The sequence below is a fragment of the Mobula birostris genome, chromosome 8 (genome assembly GCF_030028105.1).
Source record: "Mobula birostris isolate sMobBir1 chromosome 8, sMobBir1.hap1, whole genome shotgun sequence".
Classification (NCBI taxonomy): Eukaryota; Metazoa; Chordata; class Chondrichthyes; order Myliobatiformes; family Myliobatidae; genus Mobula; species Mobula birostris.
The window spans coordinates 4050674-4077847 of record NC_092377.1 but is presented as its reverse complement, the minus strand read 5'-3'; the positions used below and the strand labels follow the sequence as shown (position 1 = coordinate 4077847).

Below are 27174 nucleotides of genomic sequence, written 5' to 3'. Positions count from 1 at the left end.
ACTGAAAGGCTTTTATTAACAGTAAAATATGACCTCAACCACGCTGAGTATCTGCCCTGGACTGAGAGGGGGAGCAATGGCGCAATCGCCTTTATTCAGGGTCCTGTGGGTGGAGCCACAGGAGCAGTCAGCAGAGGGGCATGTCCAGACAGGTAACCCAGTTAAAACATATTATATATAGTTTACCATCCTCCCTCAAAAGGTAATTGATAGATCAACTTTTTTGAACAATGCTCGTATACTGTAACTCATAAAACCATAAGGGATGCAGACTCGGTTGACACTTCTAAACATCAGATCAGGACCCATTTATTTAGCCATGCTTCTAATCTATTTTCATGAATATATATTTATTTATTTTCCTGTTTGTACTTTAACCCATGGCTGACATTGTCTGTATGAAAATTGCTCTTTAAGTAGGTTATTATTATTTATAACCTTGATGTTTCTTTCCTTCGGTACAATAGCAGCACAGTAAGTCCATCCTTCACACAACACTCTCTCCCTTACTGACTGTTAATGAGATGTCTCAGGGAGAACTATCGACCTCCAGTGTTCACATATTAAACCTGTCATTCAAAGGACAATTCACATTACCAATATTAAACTCTACCTCAATCTTTGCTATTTTTCAGAAGCAGATGAAGGTGTGTCTTGGAAAGTCTTGGCCAGTATTCTCACCAGTATCCTCGTACTGGTCATCTTAGTAACAACAATATGCTATGTGAAAAAACAGGCATGTTTTCAACAGAGATTGAAGCCAGAAGGGTAAGTAACATTTTATTTTGTATCTTCTTTCAATAATATTGTATCAAACATGGTTGGTAAAGGAATTGAATCTGAATGAAACAGTGGGAGAACACAGAAGCTCCACCAGGATGTTGTCTGGGATGAAACAGTTCCGTTATGAGGAGAGAAAGAAGAAGCTAAGTCTGGTCTCCATTGGGCAGGGGAGCTCAAGGGGACGATTGAGGTGTACAAAGTTATGAGAGACATATAGAACATAGAACATAGAATAGTACAGCGCAGTACAGGCCCTTCGGCCCATAATGTTGTGCCGACCCTTAAACCCTGCCTCCCATATAACCTCCCACCTTAAATTCCTCCATATACCTGTCTAGTAGTCTCTTAAATTTCACTAGTGTATCTGCCTCCACCACTGACTCAGGCAGAGTATTTCATGCGCCAAACATTCCCTGAGTAAAAAACCTTCCTCTAATATCCCCCTTGAACTTCCCACCCCTTACCTTAAAGCTATGTCCTCTTGTATTGAGCAGTGGTGCCCTGGGGAAGAGGCACTGGCTATCCACTCTATCTATTCCTCTTATTATCTTGTACACCTCCATCATGTCTCCTCTCATTCTCCTTCTCTCCAAAGAGTAAAGCCCTAGCTCCCTTAATCTCTGATCATAATGCATACTCTCTAAACCAGGCAGCATCCTGGTAAATCCCCTTTGTACCCTTCCCAATGCTTCCACATCCTTCCTCTAGTGAGGCAACCAGAACTGGACACAGTACTCCAAGTGTGGCCTAACCAGAGTTTTATAGAGCTGCATCATTACATCGCGACTCTTAAACTCTATCCCTCGACTTATGAAAGCTAACTCCCCATAAGCTTTCTTAACTACCTTATCTACTTGTGAGACAACTTTCAGGGATCTGTGGACATGTACCCCCAGATCCCTCTGCTCCTCCACACTACCAAGTATTCTGCCATTTACTTTGTACTCTACCTTGGAGTTTGTCCTTCCAAAGTGTACCACCTCACACTTCTCCAGGTTGAACTCCATCTGCCACTTCTCAGCCCACTTCTGCATCCTATCAATGTCTCTCTGCAATCTTTGACAATCCTCTACACTATCTACAACACCACCAACCTTTGTGTCGTCTGCAAACTTGCCAACCCATCCTTCTACCCCTACATCCAGATCATTAATAAAAATCACGAAAAGTAGAGGTCCCAGAACCGATCCTTGTGGGACACCACTTGTCACAACCCTCCAATCCAAATGTACTCCCTCCACCACAGCCCTCTGCCTTCTGCAGGCAAGCCAATACTGAATCCACCTGGCCAAACTTCCCTGGATCCCATGTTTTCTGACTTTCTGAATAAGCCTACAATGTAGAACCTTAACAAATGCCTTACTAAAGTCCATGTTGATCACATCCACTGAACTACCCTCATCTATATGCCTGGTCACCTCCTCAAGGAACTCTATCAGGCTTGTTAGACATGATTTGCCCTTCACAAAGCCATGTTGACTATCCTTGATCAGACCATGATTCTCTAAATGTCCATAGATCCTATCTCTAAGAATCTTTTCCAACAACTTTCCCACCACAGACATAAGGCTCACTGGTCTGTAATTACCCGGACTATCCCGACTACCTTTTTTGAACAAGGGGACAACATTCGCCTCCCTCCAGTCCTCCGGTACCATTCCCGCGGACAACGAGGACATAAAGATCCTAACCAGAGGCTCAGTAATCTCTTCCCTTGCCTCGTGGAGCAGCCTGGGGAATATTGCGTCAGGCCCTGGGGACTTATTCATCCTAATATGTTTTAACAACTCCAACACCTCCTCTCCCTTAATATCAAGATGCTCCAGAACATCAACCTCACTCATATTGTCCTCACCGTCATCAAGTTCCGTCTCATTGGTGAATACCGAAGAGAAGTATTCACTGAGGACCTCGCTCACTTCCACAGCCTCCAGGCACATCTTCCCACCTTTATCTCTAATCGGTCCTACCTTCACTCCTGTCATCCTTCTGTTCTTCACATAATTAAAGAATACCTTGGTGTTTTCCTTTACCCTACTCGCCAAGGCCTTCTCATGCCCCCTTCTTGCCCTTCTAACATCCTGCAAGAGATCTCTAAACATCGACCACATGTCCATAGTACTTTTCCCTGGAAAAACATCATCCCAATTCACACCCACTAGTTCTAGCCTTATAGACTCATAATTTGCCCTCCTCCAATTAAAAAATTTCCTGTCCTCTCTGATTCTATCCTTTTTCATGATAATGCTAAAGGCCAGGGAGCAGTGGTCACTATCCCCCAGATGCTCACCCACTGAGAGATGTTTGTCCTGACCCAGTTCATTACCTAGTACTAGATCTAGTATGGCATTCCCCCTAGTCGGCCTGTCCACATACTGTGACAGGAATCCGTCCTGGACACACTTAACATAGAAACATAGAAACATAGAAAATAGGTGCAGGAGTAGGCCATTCGGCCCTTCGAGCCTGCACCGCCATTTATTATGATCATGGCTGATCATCCAACTCAGAACCCTGCACCAGCCTTCCCTCCATACCCCCGATCCCCGTAGCCACAAGGGCCATATCTAACTCCCTCTTAAATATAGCCAATGAACTGGCCTCAACTGTTTCCTGTGGCAGAGAATTCCACAGATTCACCACTCTGTGAAGAAGTTTTTCCTAATCTCAGTCCTAAAAGGCTTCCCCTTTATCCTCAAACCGTGACCCCTGTCCAATCCCTTTAGGATTTTATACGTTTCAATCAGATCCCCCCTCAATCTTCTAAATTCCAACCAGTACAAGCCTAGTTCATCCAGTCTTTCTTTATATGAAAGTCCTGCCATCCCAGGAATCAATCTGGTGAACCTTCTTTGTACTCTCTCTATGGCAAGGATGTCTTTCCTCAGATTAGGGGACCAAAACTGCACACAATACTCCAGGTGTGGTCTCACCAAGGCCTTGTACAACTGCAGTAGTACCTCCCTGCTCCTGTACTCGAATCCTCTCGCTATAAATGCCAGCATACCATTCGCCTTTTTCACCGCCTGCTGTACCTGCATGCCCACTTTCAATGACTGCTGTATAATGACACCCAGGTCTCGTTGCACCTCCCCTTTTCCTAATTGGCCACCATTCAGATAATAATCTGTTTTCCTGTTTTTGCCACCAAAGTGGATAACTTCACATTTATCCACATTAAATTGCATCTGCCATGAATTTGCCCACTCACCCAACCTATCCAAGTCACCCTGCATCCTCTTAGCATCCTCCTCACAGCTAACACTGCCGCCCAGCTTCGTGTCATCCGCAAACTTGGAGATGCTGCATTTAATTCCCTCATCCAAGTCATTAATATATATTGTAAACAACTGGGGTCCCAGCACTGAGTCTTGCGGTACCCCACTAGTCACTGTCTGCCATTCTGAAAAGGTCCCGTTTATTCCCACTCTTTGCTTCCTGTCTGCTAACCAATTCTCTATCCACATCAATACCTTATCCTCAATACCGTGTGCTTTAAGTTTGCACACTAATCTCCTGTGTGGGACCTTGTCAAAAGCCTTTTGAAAATCCAAATATACCACATCCACTGGTTCTCCCCTATCCACTCTACTAGTTACATCCTCAAAAAATTCTATGAGATTCGTCAGACATGATTTTCCTTTCACAAATCCATGCTGACTTTGTCCGATGATTTCACCGCTTTCCAAATGTGCTGTTATCACATCTTTGATAACTGACTCCAGCAGTTTCCCCACCACTGACGTTAGGCTAACCGGTCTATAATTCCCCGGTTTCTCTCTCCCTCCTTTTTTGAAAAGTGGGGTTACATTAGCCACCCTCCAATCCTCAGGAACTAGTCCAGAATCTAAGGAGTTTTGAAAAATTATCACTAATGCATCCACTATTTCTTGGGCTACTTCCTTAAGCACTCTAGGGATTTATCTGCCTTTAATCCCTTCAATTTACGTAACACCACTTCCCTACTAACATGTATTTCGCTCAGTTCCTCCATCTCACTGGACCCTCTGTCCCCTACTATTTCTGGAAGATTATTTATGTCCTCCTTAACAAACTCTGCTCTGTCTAAACCATTGGAACTAATCAGGTGCCAATCAATATTAGGGAAGTTAAAGTCACCCATGATAACAAACCTGTTATTTTTGCATCTTTCCAAAATCTATAGGGTTTAGACTGGGTTTAGACTGCAGAAAACTCATCCCCATATCAGGGATAGATAAAATTTGAGAAAATGTACTTAAGGTGAGGGGAAGAGACTCAGAGGGGAATATGCCAGCTCCTCTTCAACCAGGGAGCAGGAATTCCAGAACACACTGTCAGAGAGAGTGTCAGAAACTGGGTCACTGACAGCACTAACAATGAACACTTAGGCAGAGAGGGCGATGGACAAGGTGCCAGATGATGGGGTTACTATGGAAGAGTCAGTATTGGTCAGCATGCAGTGCAAACACATAAAATTACTGTAAATACAAAATAATAAGTGTAAAACAATGAATAACAAAACATTGTCCATAGACCATTCAGAAATCTGATGGCAGACAGGAGGTGGTACAAGGTGCTAGGCGATGCAGTTACTATTGGTCAGCATGCAGCACAAATACCTACAATTACTGTAAATTCAAAACAATAAGTGTGAAACGTTGAATTACAAAACAGAGTTGATAGAAGGCTTGCTAAAGCTGCACTGGGGGGTTTAAGCTAGAGTCGCAGGGGGATGGGAACCAGGGTGCCAGAACAGTTACTGGAGGGTTGCTGGAGACAGACGTTGGTAAGACATCAGACAAAGACAGGAATCAAATGGTTGAGCATGCCCTGGCTAGTGTCCTGAACTGCATTTATTTTAATGCAAGAGGTATGTAGGAAAGACGGATTAGCTCAGGACATGGATCAACACATGGAATTATGACACTGTAGCCATTAGTGAGACTTGGTTGCAGAAGGGGCAGGATTGGCAGTTCAGTATTCCAGGGTTCTGTTGTTTTAGACGTGACAAAGCGGGAGGGATTAAAGGAGGGCGGGCAGCTTTAATGGTCAGGTGAAAAGGCACGGCGGTACTCTGTCAGGGCAGACTGGAGAACTTGTCTAGTGAGGCGTTACGGGTGGAACTGAAGAATAAGAAATGTATGACCAGGTTAATGCAGCTGCATTACAGACAACTCAACAATCCTTAGGATTTAGAGGAACAGAGAAGAGATCACAGACTGTTGAAAGAAACATAAGGTTGTTTTAAAGGGTGATTTTAAGTGTCCACATATTTACTGGGAATCCTACACTGTAAAAGGAATAGATGGGATAGAGTTTGTCAAAAACGTTCAGGAAAGTTTCCTTCATTAATACGAAGAAATCCCAATGAAGTGTGTAGAGAAATGGATCTGCTATCTGAAGGCGACAGGGCAGGTGTCAGAAGTTTGTGTAGGGGAACACTCTGCATCTAGTGTTCACAGTGTCATTCATTTCAAAGTAAGATCTGGTCCGTGAGTTGAGATTCTAAATTGGAGAAAGGCCAATTTTGATGGTATCAGAAACTATCTGGCAAGTATCTTGCTGTTGCGCAGGTTGACTCTGTGGTTAAGAAAGCATAAGAACATGAGACCATAAGAAATAGGAGCAGGAGTAGGCCATCCGGCCCATCGAACCTGCCATGCCATTCAATAAAATCGTGGCTGATATGTCGGTAAACTCAACTCCATCTACCTACCTTTTCCCCATAACCCTTAATTCGCTTACTGTGTAAAAACCAATCTAATGTATCTTAAATACATTTAGTGAAGAAGCCTCAACTGCGTCCCTGGGCAGAGAATTCCACAGATTCACCACTCTCTGGGAAAAACAGCTTCTCCTCATCTCCGTCCTAAATCTTCTCCCCTGAATCTTGAGGCAATGTCCCCTCGTTCTAGTCTCACCTACCAATGGAAACAACTTTTCTACTTCTATCTTATCTATCCCTTTCAAAATTCTGTATGTTTCTATGAGATCCCCTCTCAATCTCCTGAATTCCAGAGAGTATAGTCCCGGGTGACTCAATCTCTCCTCATAGGTTAACCCCTTCATCCCTGGAATCAACCTGGTGAACCTCCTCTGCATTACCTCCAAAGACAGTATATCCTTCCTCAAGTATGGAGACCAGAACTGCACACAGTACTCCAGGTGCGGCCTCACCAGTAGCCTGCATAGTTGCAGCATAACCTCCCTGCTCTTGAATTCAATCCCTCTAGCAATGAAGGCCAACATTCTTAATGACCTGTTGTACCTGCAAGCTAACTTTTTGTGATTCATGAATAAGCACTCCCAAGACCCTCTGCGCAACAGCATGCTGCAATATTTCAGCATTTAAATAATAATCTGCTCTTCTATTATTACTTCCAAAGTGGATGATCTGCGTTTACCAATTTGTATTCCATCTGCCAGACCTTGGCCGACTCACTTAACCTATCTATATCCCTTTGCAGACTCTCCACATCCTCTGTACAATTTGCTTTTCCACTCAGTTTAGGGTCAACAGAAAATTTTGCTACACTACGCACAGTCCCCTCTTCCAAATCATCAATGTAAATGGTAAACAGCTGCGGGCCCAGCACCGACCCCTGTGGCACCCCACTCACCACTGACTGCCAACCGGGGAAACTCCCATTTATACCAACTCTCTGCCTTCTATTGGTTAACCAATACACTTCTTCCAACTCCATGCATCCGTATCTTATTTATAAGTCTCTTGTGCGGCACCTTATCGAAGGCCTTCTGGAAATCCAAGTATACGATATCCACCTGTTCCCCACTATCCACTGCACTCATTATGTCCTCAAAGAACTCCAGTAAGTTTGTCAAACAGGACCTACCCTTTCTGAATCCATGCTGCGTTTGTCTAATGGAACCACTCCTTTCTAAATGTTTCGCTATTTCTTCCTAATGACAGCTTCAAGCATTTTCCCAACTACAGATATTAAGCTAACTGGCCTATAGTTACCCATCTTTTGCCTACGTCCATAGAAACCATAGAAAAACTACAGCACAGAAAAAGGCCTTTTGGCCCTTCTTGGCTGTGCTGAACCATTTTCCGCCGAGTCCCACTGACCTGCACACGGACCATATCCCCTCCATACACCTCCCATCCATGTGTCTGTCCAATTTATTCTTAAATGTTAAAAAAGAACCCGCATTTACCACCTCGTCTGGCAGCTCATTCCATACTCCCACCACTCTCTGTGTGAAGAAGCCCCCCCTAATGTTCCCTTTAAACTTTTCCCCCCTCACCCTTAACCCATGTCCTCTGGTTTCTTTTCTCCCCTTGCCTCAGTGGAAAAAGCCTGCTTGCATTCACTCTATCTATACCCATCATAATTTTATATACCTCCATCAAATCTCCCCACATTCTTCTACGCTCCAGGGAATAGACTCCTAACCTATTCGACCTTTCTCTGTAACTGAGTTTCTCAAGTCCCGGCAGCATCCTTGTAAACCTTCTCTGCACTCTTTCAACCTTATTTATATCCTTCCTGTAATTTGGTGACCAAAATTGAACACAATACTCTAGATTCGGCCTCACCAATGCCTAATACAACCTCATCATAACATTCCAGCTCTTATTCTCAATACTTTGATTAATAAAGGCCAATGTACCAAAAGCTCTCTTTACGACCCTATCTACCTGTGACGCCACTTTTAGGGAATTTTGTATCTGTATTCCCGGATCTCTCTGTTCTATTGCACTCCTCAGTGATTACCATTGTTCTACCTTGGTTTGTCCTTCCAACGTGCAATACCTCACACTTGTCTGTATTAAATTCCATCTGCCATTTTTTAGCCCATTTTTCCAGCTGGCCCAAGTCCCTCTGCAGGCTCTGAAAACCTTCCTCACTGTCTACTACACCTCCAATCTTTGTATCATCAGCAAATTTGCTGATCCAATTTACCACATTATCATCCAGATCATTGATATAGATGACAAATAACAATGGACCCAGCACTGATCCCTGTGGCACACCACTAGTCACAGGCCTCCACTCAGAGAAGCAATTCTCTACCACCACTCTTTGGCTTCTTCCATCGAGCCAATGTCTAATCCAATTTACCACCTCTCCATGTATACCTAGCGAATGAATTTTCCTAACTAACATCCCATGCGGTACCTTGTCAAAGGCCTTACTGAAGTCCATGTAGACAATATCCACTGCTTTCCCTTCATCCACTTTCCTGGTAACCTCTTCGAAAAACTCCAATAGATTGGTCAAACATGGCCTACCACTCACAAAGCCATGTTGACTCTCCCTAATAAGTCCCTGTCTATACAAATGCTTGTAGATTCTGTCTCTTAGTACTCCCTCCAATAACTTACCTACTACCGACGTTAAATTTACTGGCCTATAATTTCCCGGACTACTTTTTGATCCTTCTTTAAACAATGGAACAACATGAGCCACTCTCCAATCCTCCGGCACCTCACCTGTAGACAGCGACATTTTAAATGTTTCTGCCAGGGCCCCGGCAATTTCAACACTAGTCTCCTTCAAGGTCCGAGGGAACACCCTGTCAGGTCCCGGGGATTTATCCACTTTAATTTTCTTCAAGACAGCAAGCACCTCCGCCTTTTCAATCTGTACAGTTTCCATGATCTCACTACTTATTTCCCTTAATTCCATAGACTTCATGCTAGTTTCCATAGTAAATACAGACACAAAAAACCTATTTAAGATCTTCCCCATTTCCTTTGGTTCCGCACATAGCCCACCACTCTGATCTTCAAGAGGACCAATTTTATTCCTTGCAATCCTTTTGCTCTTAATATACCTGTAAAAGCCCTTTGGATTATCCTTCACTTTGACTGCCAAGGCAATCTCATGTCTTCTTTTAGCCCTCCTGATTTCTTTCTTAAGTATTTTCCTTGCACTTCTTATACTCCTCAAGCACCTTATTTACCCCGTTTCCTATACATGTCATACACTCCTCTTCTTCTTTATCAGAGTTGCAATATCCTTTGAGAACCAAGGTTCCTTATTTCTATTCACTTTGCCTTTAATCCTGACAGGAACGTACAAGCTCTGCACTCTCAAAATTTCTCCTTTGAAGGCTTCCCACCTACCAATCACATCTTTGCCAGAGAACAACCTGTCCCAATCCACGCTTTTTAGATCCTTTCTCATTTCTTCAAATTTGGCTTTCTTCCAGTTCAGAAACCTCAACCCTAGGACCAGATCTATCCTTATCCATGATCAATTTGAAACTAATGGTGTTATGATCACTGGAACCAAAGTGCTCCCCTGCACAGACTTCTGTCACTTGCCCTAATTCGTTTCCTAACAGGAGATCCAATATTGCATCCCCTCTAGTTGGTCCTTCTATATATTGATTTAGAAAACTTTCCTGAACACATTTTACAAACTTTAAACCATCTAGACCCCTAACAGTATGGGAGTCCCAATCAATGTATGGAAAATTAAAATCCCCTACCACCCACAACTTTATATTTCCTGCAGTTGCCTGCTATCCCTCTGCAGATTTGCACTTCCAATCTTGTTGACTATTGGGTGGTCTGTAATACAATCCCACTAATGTGGCCATACCTTTCCTGTTTCTCAGCTCCACTCATAAGACACAGTAGACAAGCCCTCTAATCTGTCCTGCCTGAGCACTGCTGTAATATTTTCCCTAACAAGCAATGCTACTTCCCCACCTTTCATTCCTCTGCCTCGATCACATCTGAAACATCGGAACCCTGGAATATTAAGCTGCCAGTCCTGCCCCTCCTGTAGCCAAGTTCACTATTGCTATAACATCATAGTTCCACGTGTCAATCTATGCGCTCACTCATCCGCCTTCCCCGCAATACTCCTAGCATTGAAATATATACACCTCAGAAGGTTTTTACCACCACTCACAACCTTTCTATTAGCGGATTTGCTTGAACATTTAACATCATTTATTTTCACCCCAGCCACTCTGTCAGCTCTGCACTCTGGTTCCCATCCCCCCGCAAATCTAGTTTAAAGCCTCCCCAATAGCACTAACAACCTCCCTGAAAGGATATTGGTCCCCCTGTAGTTCAAGTGTAACCTGTCTCTCTTGTATAGGTCCACCTGCCCCTACACCAGTTCCTCAGCCACTTGTTCCTCCTCCAGCGCATCCTATTCTTACCCTCACTGGCACGTAGCACAGGTGGCAATCCTGAGATTACCACCCTTGAGGTCCTGCTTTTCAACTTCCTACCAAGCTCTCTATACTCACTCTCCAGGACCTCCTCACTCTCCTTGCTATGTCATTGGTACCGATGTGCACCACGTCCTTCTTAAAAAGTGGCGTGATATTTGTTGTCTTCCAATCCGCTGGGACCTGCCCAGAGTGTAGAGAGTTCTGATAAATGATTAACAATGTGTCTACTATAACCTCCGCCAATTCCTTCAGCACCCTGGGATTCATCCCTTTCAGGACCAGGGACTTATTACCTTCAGGCCCTCTAGTTTGCTCATCGCTATCTCTTTATTGACAGTGATTTTATCGAGGTCCTCACCTCCCATTTCATCCATAACATCCTCCTTTGGCATATTAGACGTGTCCTCCACCGTGAGACCAAACACAAAACAGTCATTCAATGCCTCAGCCATTTCCTTATCACCCAATATCAATTTCCCCTTCTCGTCTTCCAAGGGACCTACATTGACTTTAGCCACCCTCTTCCGCTTTATATATTCTTAAAAAACTTTTGCTATCTGTTTTTATATTTTGTGCTAATTTACTTTCATACTCTATCTTCTCTTTCCTTATTTCTTGTTTAGTTGTTCTTTGTTGCTTTTTAAAGTTTTCCAATCCTCCAGTCTCCCACTACTCTTTGCGACTTTGTACACGAGCTTTTAATTTGATACTATCTTTTATTACCTTAGTTATCCAGGGTTGGATCTCCCCACACTTACTGTCCTTACGTTCGACTGGAATATACTTTTGTTGAACACTGTGAAAAATCTCTTTGAAAGTATTCCCACTGTTCCTCAACTGTCCTACCAAATAGCCTGTGCTTCCAATCCACATTAGCCAACTCCTCCCTCATCCTGTTGTAGTCTCCCTTGTTCAAGCATAATACACTAGTTTTAGATCTAACTATTTCATCCTCCATTTGTATGCGAAATTCAATCATACTATGATCACTCTTTCCAAGAGGATCCCTGACTACAAGATTCCGTGACAACTGCCGTCTGTCTTACAAGCTTCAGTATTTCTTGGTTAATCGCCTCTGCCACTGCAATATTTTTATTAAGTAGCCTATAGAAAAAACCTCATCAGTGATTTTTTCCCCTTCACTATTCTTAATCTCTACCAGATGAACTCAACATAGTCCTCTGGAAGACCAGAATGGACTTCATGTGTGGAGCCAAAACAAATGGGAGAGATCGTAATGAATTCTTTGCATCTGTATTCAGTCATGTGATGGGCACAAAGTCAAGAGAAGTGAGGTAAAAATGGCATCAACTTCATGGACCCTGCACAGATTACAGAGGAGGAGGTGTTTGCTACCCCTGATGGCAAATCAGAGTGGATAAATCCCCAGGGCCTGACAAGGTCTTTCCTCAGATCCTATGGAGGCAAGCGCAGAAATTGCCAGGTTCCTAGCAGAGATACTAAATAATCCTTAGCGACAGTAGAGCTACCAGAGAATTGGAGGGTGGCGATACTGTTCCATTGTTTAAAAAAGGCTCTAAACATTAACCAGGAAATTGTAGGCTAATGAGTCTGACATCAGTTAATGGAAAGCTATTGGAAGGTATTCTAAGGGACTGGATATATAAGTATTTGGATAGACATGGACTGACTAAGGATAGTCAGCACGGTAGGTCATGTCCTAAACAAGCTTATAGAGTTTTTCACGGAAGTTACCAGGAAGGGTAGATGAACAAGGGGGTTGCATGTTGTCTACATGGACCTTAGTAAGGCATTTGACAAGGTCCCACATGGGAGGCTGGTCAAGAAGGTTCAGCTCCTCGGCATTCAGCATGAGGTAGAAAATTGGATTAAACATTGGCTTTCTGCGTAAAGCCAGAACGTGGTTGTAGATGGTTGCCTCTCTGACTGAAGACCTGTGACGAATTGTGTGCTGCAAGGATTAGTGCTCAGTCCTTTGTTGTTTGTCATCTACATCAATGATCTGGATGATCAGGTGGTTAACTTGATCAACAAGTTTGCAGATGCCATCAAGATTGAGGGTGTAGTGGACACTGAGGAAAGATCTGCGTCAACTGGAAAAATTGGCTGCAAAATGGCAGATGGATTTAAGGCAGACAAGTGGGAGGTTTTGCACTTTGATAGGACCAGTGCTCTCCAGTGCCGCCCACAGGCCTGAAAGACTCAACATTTCAGGGACAACATTTCTTCTGCTCCTCCATCAGATTTCTGAATGGACAGTGAAGCCATGAGCACTAACTAACTATTTTTTTAGCTTCTCTTTTCGTACTATTTATTTAATTTTACACACACACACACATACCACCTAAGGTAGGAGGAGTCAATTTTAGAAAACCTAGCACATTTATTTTTCAACATAGTCCCCTCCTACATTTACACACTTAGTTCAGGGGTCGTGGAGCATATGGATCCCTTCTTTGTAGAAGTCGGCGTCTTGGACCTCCAGAGAGTGGTACATGGAGGGGTGATTGATAAGTTCATGGCCTAAGGTAGAAGGAGATGAGATATTAACTTCAAACTTTCTGCGTAATCACTCAAACAGTTGAACTGCATGTGCATGTAACAAGAGCTGTATAACTCATCTCCTTCTACTTTAGGACACGAACTTATCAATCACCCCTCGTATGTATATTTACATACTTATTGAAATTTATAGTTTATTATTATTATGTATTGCAATATACTGCTGCCACGAAACACCAAATTTCATGACATACGCCAGTGATATTATACCTATATCTGATTCTCCCTGGAAGTTGGAACAAGCAGGGGGATGTCTGGGTGGTGAGGGTCCTGAATGGTGGATGCCGCCTTCCTGAGGCACAGACTCTTCAATAGTCCTTGATGATGGCGACGGTTCTGATCCCCAGCTGGCTGAGTCTACAACCCTCTGCAGCCTCTTGCAGTCTTTGTATTGGAGCCTCTATATCAGGCTGTTCTGCAACTAGTTAGAATGCTCTCCACTGCCACCTGATTTGGCGACATACCAAATCTCTTCAAACTCCTAATGAAGTTGAACTGTTGGTATGTCTTCTTCATGACTGTATCAATGGGTTGCACCCCGGATAGACCCTGTGCCTACTTATTCATTGAGATGCAGCATGGAATAGGCCCTTCCAGCCTTTGAGCCACACAACCCTGCAATCCCCCAATTTAACCCTCGCCTAATCATGGAACAATGTACAATGACCAATTAACCAACCAACCAGTACGTCTTCAGACCGAGGGAGGAAACTGGAGCATCCAGAGGAATCCCACGTAGTTACGTGCAGAACGTGCAAACTCCTTACAGACTGTGGCAGGATCTGAACCGAAGTCACTGGTACGAACCACCTCTTTACTCTTGAGAAGTGTCTCAATGAGTGTTTGAATTGCCCTCATCAGCATGGTGCTGGAAAATGGAATTAGTGTAGAGATGGGTCAGTATGTCCAGGTTGGGCTGACAGACCTGTTTCTATACAGTATGACTCTATCCAATATACCTATATTAATAGAAAACATAGAAACATAGAAAATAGGTGCAGGAGTAGGCCATTCGGCCCTTCGAGCCTCCACCGCCATTCAGTATGATCATGGCTGATCATCCAACTCAGGACCCTGTACCTGCCTTCTCTCCATACCCCCTGATCCCTTTAGCCACAAGGGCCATATCTATCTCCCTCTTAAATATAGCCAATGAACTGGCCTCAACTGTTTCCTGTGGCAGACAATTCCACAGATTCACCACTCTCTGTGTGAAGAAGTTTTTCCTAATCTCGGTCCTAAAAGGCATCCCCTTTATCCTCAAACTGTGACTCCTCGTTCTGGACTTCCCCAACATCGGGAACAATCTTCCTGCATCTAGCCTGTCCAATCCCTTTAGGATTTTATATGTTTCAATAAGATCCCCCCCTCAATCTTCTAAATTCCGACGAGTATAAGCCCAGTTCATCCAGTCTTTCATCATCTGAAAGTCCTGCCATCCCAGGAATCAATCTGGTGAACCTTCTTTGTACTCCCTCTATGGCAAGAATGTCTTTCCTCAGATTAGGGGACCAAAACTCTACACAATACTCCAGGTGTGGTCTCACCAAGGCCTTGTACAACTGCAGTAGTACCTCCCTGCTCCTGTACTCGAATCCTCTTGCTATGAATGCCAGCATACCATTTGCCTTTTTCACTGCCTGTTGTACCTGCCATCATCAACCTCTGTGCTGACCAGGTACCTGAGCTGACCTGCTTACACCTCGTCTCTACAATCCAGATAAATGTCTGCTTGCAATTGAATGTGAGCTCCAGTTTTATACGTTAGCAGATCCTGGGTACTTTCATCTGCAAAAGTGAAACTGGGCATGGAAACCACTTTCTACTTTATCCTCCTTCCCCGCTCTCTACCTTCTTATTCTGGCATCTTCCTCCTTCCTTTCCAGTCCTGATGAAGAGTCTCATCCTGAAATGACAACAGTTTATTCCTCTCCAAGGATGTTTCCTGACCTTCTGAGTTCCTCCAGAATTTTTTTGTGTATTACTTTGGATTTCCAGCATCTGCAGTATCCTGTGTTATTGAAATCATCTAGTCCATTCCTATCTTAATCCTGGCAATCCTGCTGTGTAGTTTATTGAGGATGAGAGTAATCCAATCCCATCAGGAGTAGAAAAACTGACGTGAAACAGACAACTGTTACCCTTCACAAAACTTCATTATACTGGAAAAGATACTGTGACTGCTTAACTTCTCATAAAGTTGTTAAGTTGTTTTTAAAGACATTAACATCTATTGTATAACAAATTCACTATCATTATCTTGTTCATTGTTTACGCAGGTGCTCTACTGAAGATCGGAATGCAGTGTATGCCACAGTTACAGGTAAAAAGTTCATTTCAGTGCTCACATTGGGAATTACTTCACATGATAGTTATGTTCAACAATGATTCCCAATGCAGGACAAGGAGTAATCAATTGTTTCGATCATCCTCAACAGCAACTCCAGTCCTGCCTTTTCACTTCTCTTCAATATATGCAGACAAATAAACATTCCTCATCCTCTGAAATAGAGAAGGATAAAGATTCACAAGCCACATTAAAGAAAATTCATCATAACTTTGTCCTAAATAACAGACAGCCATACACGCAGACCATACCAAGAGATCGAAATGGAGTGAAAATCTCTATCTATTAGGGTCTCAATTCCAATCAGATCCTGTATCCACACAATCCAAATTTAAGCACTCAACATCTGCATCAAATCAGGAACAGCCTGCTACAGGGCACTGACACTGACTGACAAATCATCAGCCTTGAGCTAAAATTAAAAATCTCAATTCGTGCACATTCTCTAAAGTTGGTTACCACAGGTGCAAAATTAACAGCAGAATTTTACCAAGACCAATAACATAAGATCATAAGATTTAGGAGCAGACATTTCCTGACTAATTAGGAATCTATTGACCTCTTCCTTAAATATAGTAAAGGCTTGGCATCCGCAGCTGCCAGTAGCAAAGAATTTCACAGATCCAGCACTCTGATTTGAGAAACACCTGCTCATCTCTGTTCTAAAGGGACATCCCTCTATTATAGTGAGACATTAATATAGATTAAAATTAGTTGAAACAAGATTAGTTACATGATTAATGAATTGACTATTTTTTATATCCTTCATATACATGAGAAGTAAAAATCTTTATGTGACGTCTCCATCTAAATGTGTAACGTGTAATTAATAGTAATTTGTAATAAATGGTATGTATGACAGGACAGTCAATATAGCATAGAAATACAGTTGTACCAGCACGAATGAATCAATCTGATGGCCTGGTGGGAGAAGCTGCCTCAGAGCCTGTTGGTCCTGGCTTTTATGCTGCAGTGCTATTTCTGGGATGGTAGCAGCAGAGCAGGTTGTGACGGGGTGACTCAGGCCCCCAGTGGACATAGAACAAGATTACTTGGCCATCACCCGTCTTGCCTGCTCTGCCACTTCATCATAGTCGACTCAAGTTTCCTCTCAGCTCCAGGCTCCTGACTCGGCCTCCACAGCAGCATGTGGCAAAAAATTCCACCCATTCACCACTCTCTGGCATATACTGAATAATCAAGAATCTATCAACCTCTGCCATAAATATACATAAAACTTGGCATCCACAGCCATCTGTCGCAACAAATCCCACTGATTTACCACTCCCTGGCTAAATAAATATCTCCTCATCTCTGTTCTAAAAGGATGTATGAGTAAAGATTTTCAATTTCTCATCCATTTGACCTGTCACCATGGCAAACTAAAGGACATACAGTAAGTTCTTTGATTAATCCTTCACCCCCAGTTGAAAAACTTATGGAAAAGCCAACTGAAAGCAGCTTTACACTGAAGCAAGAGCCTAGAAGGTGCTGCACACAAGCTAAACAAGATACAAGTCCATAAGACCCGTAGATATAGGAAAATAATTAGGCTATTTGGTCCATTTAGTTTGCTCCACAATTTCATCATGGCTGATTAATTTTTCCTCTCAGCCCCAATCTCCTACCTTCTCTCCCTGTATCCCTTCACACCCTGGCTAATCAAGAATCTATCATCCTCTGCCTCAAATATACATAAATGTTTGGCCTCTACAGCTGCCTGCGGCAATGAATTCCATGGATTCAAAACTCTCGAGCTAAAGAAATTCCTCCTCATCTCTGTTATTCTATGGCTGTGTCCTCCAGTCATAGGCATTTCTACCAAAGGAAATATCCTTTCTACATCCACTCTATCAAGGCCTTTCACAATTCAATTGGCTTCACTTAAGTTACCCCTCATTCTTCTGAATTCCAGTGAATACAGGCCCAAAACCATCAAACAATCTTCATATAACAAGCTGTTTAATCCTGGATAATTTCTGTGAACCTCCATTGAACCCTCCCCAGTTTCAGAACACTCTTTCTAAGATGAGGGGCCCAAACCCGCTCACAACACTCTTAAGTGTTTTATAAAGTGCTATATAAAGCTTCAACACTGCATGAAAACTTTTATATTCTAGTCCTCTTGAAATGAATGCTAACATTGCATTTGCCTTCCTCACCACAGACTCAGCCTGCAAATTAACCTTTAGGGAATCCTGCACAAGGACTCCCAAGTCCTTTTACACCTCAGATTTTTGTATTTTCTCTCCATTTAGAAAACACACAACCCTTTAATTCCTTCTACCAAAGTGCATGACTGTACACTCCTGGCACTTTATTCCATCTGCCATTTCTTTGCCCATTTTCCCAATCTGTCAAAGTCCTACTGTACTCTCTCTACTTCCTCAGAATGACCTACCTTTCCACTTATATTGGATTCATCTGCTAACGTTGCAAGTCATCAATTTCATTATCCAAATCATTGCTATATAACAAAAAGAATTGGTCCCAACACAGACCCCCGTGGAAAACCATGAGTCATCAGCAGTCAATCAGAAAAGGCTCTGTTTATTCCCACTCTTTACCTCTGCCAATCAGCCATTGTTTTATCCATGCAAGAATCTTTTCTGTAATTCCATAGGCTCGCAGCTTGTTAAGCACCCTCATTTGTGGCACCTTGTCAAAGGCCTTCTGAAAATCAAAGTACACAGCACCTACCATATCTCCTTTGTCTATCTTGCTTGTTATTTCTTCAAAGAATTTCAACAGATTTGTCAGGTAAGGTTTTCTGTCGAGGAAACCATGCTGACTATGGCCTATTTTGTCATCTGCCTCCAAGTACCCCAAAACCACATGCTTAACAATCGAAAACAGCAGGAATTCTGCAGATGCTGGAAATTCAAGCAACACACATCAAAGTTGCTGGTGACGCAGCAGGCCAGGCAGCATCTCTAGGAAGAGGTACAGTCGACGTTTCAGGCCTGGACCCTTCGTCAGGACTAACTGAAGGAAGTGTTAGTAAGAGATTTGAAAGTGGGAGGGGCCTCTTCCTTCAGTTAGTCCTGACGAAGGGTCTCGGCCTGAAATGTCGACTGTACCTCTTCCTAGAGATGCTGCCTGGCCTGCTACGTCCACCAGCAACTTTGATGTGTGTCCCTTAACAATCGAACATCTTTACAACCACTGATGTCAGACTAACTGGCCTATAGCTTCCTTTCTTCTACATTTCTCTCTTCTTGAAGATTGGAGTGACATTTTCAATTTTCCAGTCTTCTAGACCCATTCCAGAATCAAAAGATTCTTGAAAGAACATTACTAATGCCTCCATGATCTTTTCAGCCACATTTTTCAGAACGCTGGGGTGTAGATCATCAGGTCCAGGTGACCTATCTATCTTTAGACCTTTCACTTTCCCAAAAATATTCCTTTTAGTTCTGGTAACTTCTTATACTTCATGCCCCCTGACATCTGGAACTTCCACCATACTGTTGGTGTCTTCCACAGTGAAGACTTGTAATGCACTGGGAAAGGTTTCACTGCTAATATAGTGGTTGTTCTGTAGCAGCACTGTTTGGGTTATGACTAGAGATAATAGGAATCTGGGGAAGGTAGTCTCTGGCCCCACCAAACGTGTGAAGTCTGAGGTGCAAAACCTTTTGTTTGGGTGGATGCTGCATGATGTGTTATCCTGTTACAAATCAGTACCAAAAAATAACAGACTGTACACTATATGCAATTAAAACAATTTAGCTTTATAATTTTTAATTTGACCAGAGTGTAAGTAAATAAAAATATAAAAGGGCCCATTTTAGTGAAACAGTCTAATGTGCACGTTGGAGCTTACAGCTTCCCTTCCAGTGGTCCTTCATCGAGTTCCCCTGGGTTTCGTCAACTCCCGGCCCCACTCCATCCACCCATTTTAGGCATCTTCTCTCTTCATCTTCTGCTGAACAAAAGACTTCGAATCACTCACTCTCAGGCACACAACACTCCCTTCATTGAACGGTGCACATTCCAAAGCCCCGGTTATCTCTCGTCATAACCCAAACACTGCTGCTGCAGAACAAGCTTTACATTAGCAGGGAATCCTTTCCAAGGGCATTACATACTTATTCAGTACACCTGCCATTTCCTTTTCCCCTATTACCACCTCTGCAGCATCACTTTCCAGCATCAGACATCCACATTCACCTATAGGAAGAGGTACAGTTGATGTCTTAGCCCGAAACATCGACTGTACCTCTTCCTATAGATGCTGCCTGGCCTGCTGCATTCACCAGCAATTTTTTTTTTTTGTGTGTGTGTGTGTGTGTGTGTGTGTGTGTGTGTGTGTGTGTGTGTGTGTGTGTGTGTTGCTTGAAGCTCCAGCATCTGCAGATTTCCTTGTATCCACATTCACCTTTGTTTTTACACTTTATGTATCTAAAGAAACTTCTGCTATCCTCTTTAATATTATTGGCTAGCTTATTTTCATATTCCATCTTTGCCTTCTTACTGATTTTTTTTCATTACCTTCTGCTAGTATTTAAAAGCTTCCCAAGCCTCTATCTTCCCACTAATTTTTGCTCTATTACAGTGTGTATAAAAAATATTCACCTCCCCCCTTGGAAGTTTTTATGCTTTATTGTTTTACAACATTGAATCACAGTGAAACTGATTTGGCTTTTTTTGACAGTTATCAACAGAAAAAAAGACTCTGGCCTTTGAGTCACGTGTGAGTCTTGCTTGCCATGCCCCTGTGGAGGCTCCGATGGGAAATGCTTCACATGGCATGTTCTGCAGTTTGCTGTCCCTGTCTGAATGCACCTGATAAGGGTGAATGGAGGACTTTTCATCACAATGTGATTTCAGTTCAATTATCATTCTTGTGTTGCAACTCTCAAACAAATTCTCATTTTATTTCAGCTGAAACCGAGGTGAATACACAGGCAGCCACAAATATTACTGCAGTAAGTAACCTTCTTCAATATAACATTGAGGAATGTTTTCCATGAACACTTTTACTCCCTAATAAATCAGGTATTGGAAGTCTGTTTGATAAACACCATTACTTCCTCTTTAAACTTTTATTTTGACACTAATTTGAATTAGCTTCTACCCCACTGTTATAAGACTATTTCTACTCTCCTCTACTCACCTATTTCACCTCTACTTTCTGAGGAGGCTGAAGAGAGCTGGACTTTGCACATCCATACTCACATCATTCTACAGATGTACAGTAGGGGCCATCCTAACAAACTGCATCACTGCACGGTACAGAAACTGCACTGCTGTGGACAGGAACAATCTACAACAGGCAGTCCAAACTATCCAACACATCACCAGCACCAGCTACCCTCCATCAAGGACATAGATACAGAAAGGTGCTAGAACAGGGCCAGTAACATCATGAAGGATCCCACCCACCCTGCTCATGGACTGTCAGGGAGGAGGCTATGTAGCATCCACAACAAGACCACCAGACTCAAAAACTAGTTACATTCCCCAAGCAGAAAGACTGATTAACACCTCCACCCACTAACCCACTCCTGCACACCCCCAACCACCACCACTTTATCATTTCCTGTCAGTCACCTTATGGACATACAATCAATGTATATAAGCTATTTATACAAGTATTTATATTTATTGTATATTTTTATTATTGTGTTCTTTATCTTCGTGTTTTTGTGCTGCATCAGATCCAGAGTAACAATTATTTCATTCTGCTTCACACTAGTGAAATGGAAATGATATTGAACAATTTTGAATCTTGAAAGGATACCCTGTAGGATAGACTCTTAACCCACAATCTACCTCGTTATGACCTTGTACCCTATTGTCTGCCTGCACTGCACTCCCTCTGACCGTCACACTTTATTCTGCACTGTTATTGGTTTATTTTGTCCTACCTCAGCACGCTGTGGTAATGATTTGATCTGTATGTACAGTGTGTATGTTCTTGACTCTACCTCAGTACATGTGGCGACAATAAACCAGTTTAACAATTTACCCTCAGACCTGCCCTGTTGTTAAGGTCATGGTGGTTCAATTGTAACTGCAACTCCATAATCCCATCTCCTCCAGTGACTTTTCTTCCCTTTGCTCATCAGGAATCCATTTCTTTCTGTGGTTAACAAACCATCTTACAGGACAAGAAACACAGGTTCAATTCCCGCCACTGCGGGAGTTTGAATGCTCTCCCCATGACCTTGTGGGTTTCCCCAGGTGCTCTGGTTTCCTCCCACAGTCCAAAGATGTACCGGTTAATAGGTCATTGTAAATTGCCCTGTGATTGGGCTGGAATTAAAGAGGTGGTTGCTGAGTGTCACGGTCGAGGGGCCTATTCTGTACCATATTTCAATTTTGTAAAAAACTCCACATGTAAATTGTTCTGAGATAAACTATTCTGAGGCATAACCTTGCAGGGAAACATTCAGCAAATGTCATTCAGATTTATTTATCAATGTACATCAAAACATACATTAACAACCAACACACCCAAGGATGTGCGTGGCAGCTCGCAAGTGTCGCCACGTATTCGGCGCCAACACAACCAGCCCACAACGTTCAACAGAACTCAGTTCAAGTTCATCGTCATCTGACTGTACATGGATACAACCAAATGAAACAATGTTCCTTCGAACATACATGTATCACACAGCACATAAAACCAAATATTACCATCAATACATTAATGAAATATCATTCAATATGCATGTAGAGCACAGCACAGGTAAACAGTAAACAGTACACTGTCCTGGTGACGAGACCTCAGTGGTGACAGGGTATTCATTAGTCTCACAGCTGGAGGGAAGAAGCTGTTACCCCATCTGACAGTCCCAGTCCTGATGCTCCTGTCCCTCCTTCCTGACCATAGTGGGTCAAAGAGATTGTGGGATGGGTGGTGGGGATCCTCAACAATGCTTCAAGTACTTTGTCTGCAATTTGTGTGTGTTGCTTCAAACTAATTGCACCGTCAGTATCTCTGGTGTCTAAGATCCCTGAGGTTACGACAGACACTGTGTGTTTAGTAGCCATATGTAGCAATGTCCTGTGGGGATGGGTCAGATATAAACCAGGGGTGAGTGGTTTGTTTCAGTACTGTAAACATCTGTGTTTTTCTGTTCCAGTCAGAGCAATCAGAGATGTGTTATGCTGATATTCAGTTCCTACCGCAGGAGACAGCTCCAAAAATTAAAGTCACTGAGGAAACAACTGAATATGCCGTCATCAAACGTGACCAGTGACTAAAAATAATTCTTCAGCAGCAGCAGGTTATTAAATGTGTGTGCTTCTTGTTGGTAAAAAAATCAGCACACGGGACTCCGGAACATCACACCTCGCAACTCCCACCAACTACAATGTGATCCTACAATCACCGCATCTTCCCCTCCCCACCCCTTTCTGCTTTCCACAGTGATCACTCTGTCTACAACTTCCTGGTCTGCCAACTCTCCCCACCCATTTCTTCCCAGCTCCAGGGGCTTCCCCTGCAACTGCAGGAGATCAAACCCATATCACAAATTCACAGTCAAACAGAATGGAAACAGGCCATTCAGCCCATCTGGTCCATGTTGACCAAAATTCCCACCTAACCTAGTTCCACTTCTCCATGTATGGCTCAAATCCATCCAGACTTTTCCTATCTGTATACCTGTCCAAATGACTTTTAAATATTATTAATGTACCTGCCTCAACCACTTGCTCTGGTAGTTCATTTCATCTACTGACCACTCTCTGGCTAGAAACATTGCCCCTCAGGTTCCTGTTGAACCTCTCCCCTCTCATCTTAAACCTGTACTCTCTAATTCTGAGAAAAAAAGACAGAAGATAATCCTCCATCTCCTCTTTTTAGTTGAATGATACCTTTCCTACAACAAAACTCCAAATATGGCTTCACTTCCACATCCACCCTCAGCACCATCCAGGGCCTGAAACAGCCCTTCTCCTATGAGGTGGGCATTATTGCATCTCCTCCAGCATTAGTGGTTGTACCTGGGCCTCCTCTACATCAGGGAGAACAGGTACAGACGGGGCAATCGCTTTGTTCAACACCTACATTCCTTCCTCCAGAAATGACCCATTTATGCCTGTCTCCACTACCTGCCAATCCTTTAAAATTGTGCAGTATCTGTGCTTATTGAATGGCTTCTGAAACTCCAAATACAATGAATAGACAGGATCAGATTTATCCTGCTTCCTACATCCATAAAGAATGGACTGAAACATTTTCTAAATGTCCTGATCCGACTTGGGAAAATGGAGCCCCCCATCCATTAATCTGGGTCAACCATGGATGTTGCATTCCAGCTGTCTACGTTGGATACACACGCTAGTCAGTAAGCCACGGCAGTACGATATGGAGAGTAAGTTGTTGCCTGGGCAGTGGGTTCCCCCTCTCCACACAGCGGATAAATCCAAATGAAAGGCAGAGACCGATACCGTTTGGCACCAGTGGTGTCGCAGGAGTTGCCTGTCAGCATTCAGCTCAATGTAGTGGCCTTAGGGACTCCAGATCTGGATTTTCATCAGCGTTACTCCCGATGATTTCCCCATGAGTGGGTACAGTCGTGAGGCAGCAGAGGTTTGAGATCAGAGTTTTCCTTCTCTATGAACTGCCAACTACGGCTGACAAGCCCCATCTTCCTGAAGCGATTGGTTTTAAGGTGGCAGTAAACTGCCCTTACCCCTTCTCCTGTCAGTAGAAATGGTTTCACTGGGCTCAGTAGCTGAGGCACAGGTGAGGACGAGAAGATGGACTTGTCAGTCAGAGGCTATTTGAAATGTACGACATTGGGAGAGTTTAATTGCTAGTGGGAAGTTATCCACACTTCCACCCCCACTAAGACGGCTGTGACAACCTTAAAGGAACCTAGGAAAATGAATATCATTTTCAAATTTTACAGAATATTTTACTAATTACAGACAAACCCCATATTTTGGGGTGGGAGCTGTTGGGAAGTTGCATTTGTAGAAGACAGAACATATTGCCAATTTCCTTTAATGTAAAACCTTGTCAATGTTTAAGAAAGTGGGCGACACTTCTTCAGCTCAGTTAGTGCTGTAATATGAGGCATGTATTCTGCTTTTAGATAATGAGTTTACTCCCTCAATTTATATTGAGCAAAAAAAATGCAAAGTATTAATTTTGACAAGTTGTGTTCAGATTGTTTGCAAGTATTGATATTACTGTCAAAGTGTCTTAACTTAATGAAATAAAATTCTGTGTGTATTTATTAACTAAACAATGGGATCTTGATACTGGAATGCTAAGTTGTGCAACTCTGCCATTTACAGTCAATAGCAGGACCCAGAGTCATAGAACGCCCTGGCCCTTCAGCCCATCTAGTCCATGATGAACTGCTATTCTGCCTAGGCTCAGTGACCCTCCATTCCCCAGCTGATGGCCAATTGGATTTCTGGCGATCACGTTACAGGAAGGAAGTGGAGGTTTGGAAAGGGGAGAGAAGCAGTTCAGCAGAATGTGGGCAGATGAGAGTTGTTCAGTTTGGTATCATGGTGAACAGTATGGCTTGTCCCTGTGCTGTATTCACCTGCGTCCAATTGTCTGTGAAAAAGTGGTGGTGACTAGAACTCTTGGGTTTCTGCAATCATCCTGATGACTCAGATCTATTGGGGTTGAATACAGGAGTAAACTTAAAGGGAACATACTGATACAAGGTTTCACAGCCAGCTTTTACCTGAAAGAATAGTCAGCAATGGAAAATGCAAAGGTTCAAACACTCATTCATTATCAAAGCATGTACCCATATACAACTCTAAAATTCATCTTCTCCAGATAGCCATAAAACAAAGAAAGAATATGTAAGTTGATCAGAAAATCTTTCCCACCACCCCCATACAAAAAATGCCATCCTGATTATTAACCCCCAAAACCACTCCCCCACACAAAATGGACAAGAACATCAATCCCCAAAACACAACCCCTCCCCACACAAAAATACTACAGAACACAACAGAACATCAACACCCAAACACATTCTCTTTGCACAACAGAACAGAAAAGGAATGGGTGCTAAAAAACACATAATATAAAAACCAGAAGTGAAAAAGTCCACACTCAATAGTTCAATCCATAAACACAGAACCATCATACCATCCTATGGTATCAGTGATCATCAAGAGAGGAACACCACACGAGGGAGAGGCCTACCTGCCTGCCACAGTGAGACACACAGCGACAGGCCGCTCACAGACTCTTTCTCCAGCAGCAATGAAAAGGAAGGCAGCTGGCAGTGAACTCTCGCTGGATTCCACATCCGCCCCAATGTCTCAAGCTCTTTCAATGCTTTAATCTGCGATTAAATGACACTTTAATCAATGAAATGGAGTTGAACATTGGCTCGTCTCCCGTCTTGAAGTTTCTTTGCCTCAAGGCTGTCCATGCACAAGCTTGCTTTCCAGAATCTTCTGAGACAGAAAAGCACCGGAACACTTAAACAATCTCCAAACTGTAAATCACAGACTCTAGCCGTCCCAGAAACACATTTAAGGTGAAAAACGGACGTAAAAGAAAAAAAAGATACTTTTGTGAGCTGTCTGAAAAATGTTGACTGAGGGACCCCATACTGTCAAAAGCAGGAAGAAATTATAATTGGGATTAGAAAAAAATGTGAAGCAAAAAACATAGTTTGGAGGGAGATGATGTTGAGATTGGGAGTTGACCAGAGGATGGTGATAACTGGCTCTGCCTTGACTTTACCAAGAGAGTGAATGGACACGACAGACTGAATAGCCTCCTCCACTACACTGCATTGCTGATTGGGCCCAGGGCACCCTTCAGACCGATGAGACACTGTGACTACCATACCTGCCCTCTGACAGACCCGTGTCTACTTATTGTTTTTGCCCCTCTCTAAGTCACCTGGTGCTATCGGTGCAAAGCCCTCAGGACGGCATTTAAAATGAAGTCCCACTCCGCACACCCAAGTGCCAGCCCACCCATTGTACACGTGACCGATCAGCGGCTTCACCCTCGCACCATCCACTGACAGCAAAGTGCGGATTACACATCACGTCCTCCTGTAGCTTCTCGATAAGGCTTTTTTCACAATGACTTCAGCTGATTTTAGGTTACACAATTTAATAAAGTCAAAGGATTCTGTTTACGCCTGAAAGTCTGTTGGTTCATCAATATATTAAGGAAATTTATAATGATGTTAACCATTTTTACAGATGGATTGAAAGATAATTTAACTGGGAATGTTGCTTTGGCTGTTTTTGTGCCAGGATTATATGTAATGTTAAAGAAATGACCTTCTAACCCTTAATCAGAATATATACAACAGGAGTGGTTGCTATCATTTTTGGCTTACAGTAGGTGGAGAAATTGGTCCTTGTAAAGCTATAATTTGTTCAGATTCCTTTTTGGT

General features: G+C 42.9%; 1 protein-coding gene across 4 annotated transcripts in view; it reads left to right on the top strand.

Moving 5' to 3' along the window:
• The window catches only part of LOC140201111 (uncharacterized), a 62607-nt gene extending 37578 nt beyond the window's left edge, over positions 1-25029 (top strand). For 3 of the 4 annotated variants that reach the window (XM_072264723.1, XM_072264722.1, XM_072264721.1), the window contains exons 6-9: positions 636-768; positions 15750-15793; positions 20705-20748; positions 22912-25029. In XM_072264723.1, coding sequence (XP_072120824.1) covers positions 636-768; positions 15750-15793; positions 20705-20748; positions 22912-23028 — 338 coding nt within the window. In that variant the 3' untranslated portion in view covers positions 23029-25029. Of the gene's footprint in view, positions 1-635; positions 769-12088; positions 12222-15749; positions 15794-20704; positions 20749-22911 lie in introns of those variants that run through there. The other variant, XR_011886776.1, reaches the window with a different exon arrangement.
• Positions 25030-27174: the final 2145 nt, after the last annotated feature.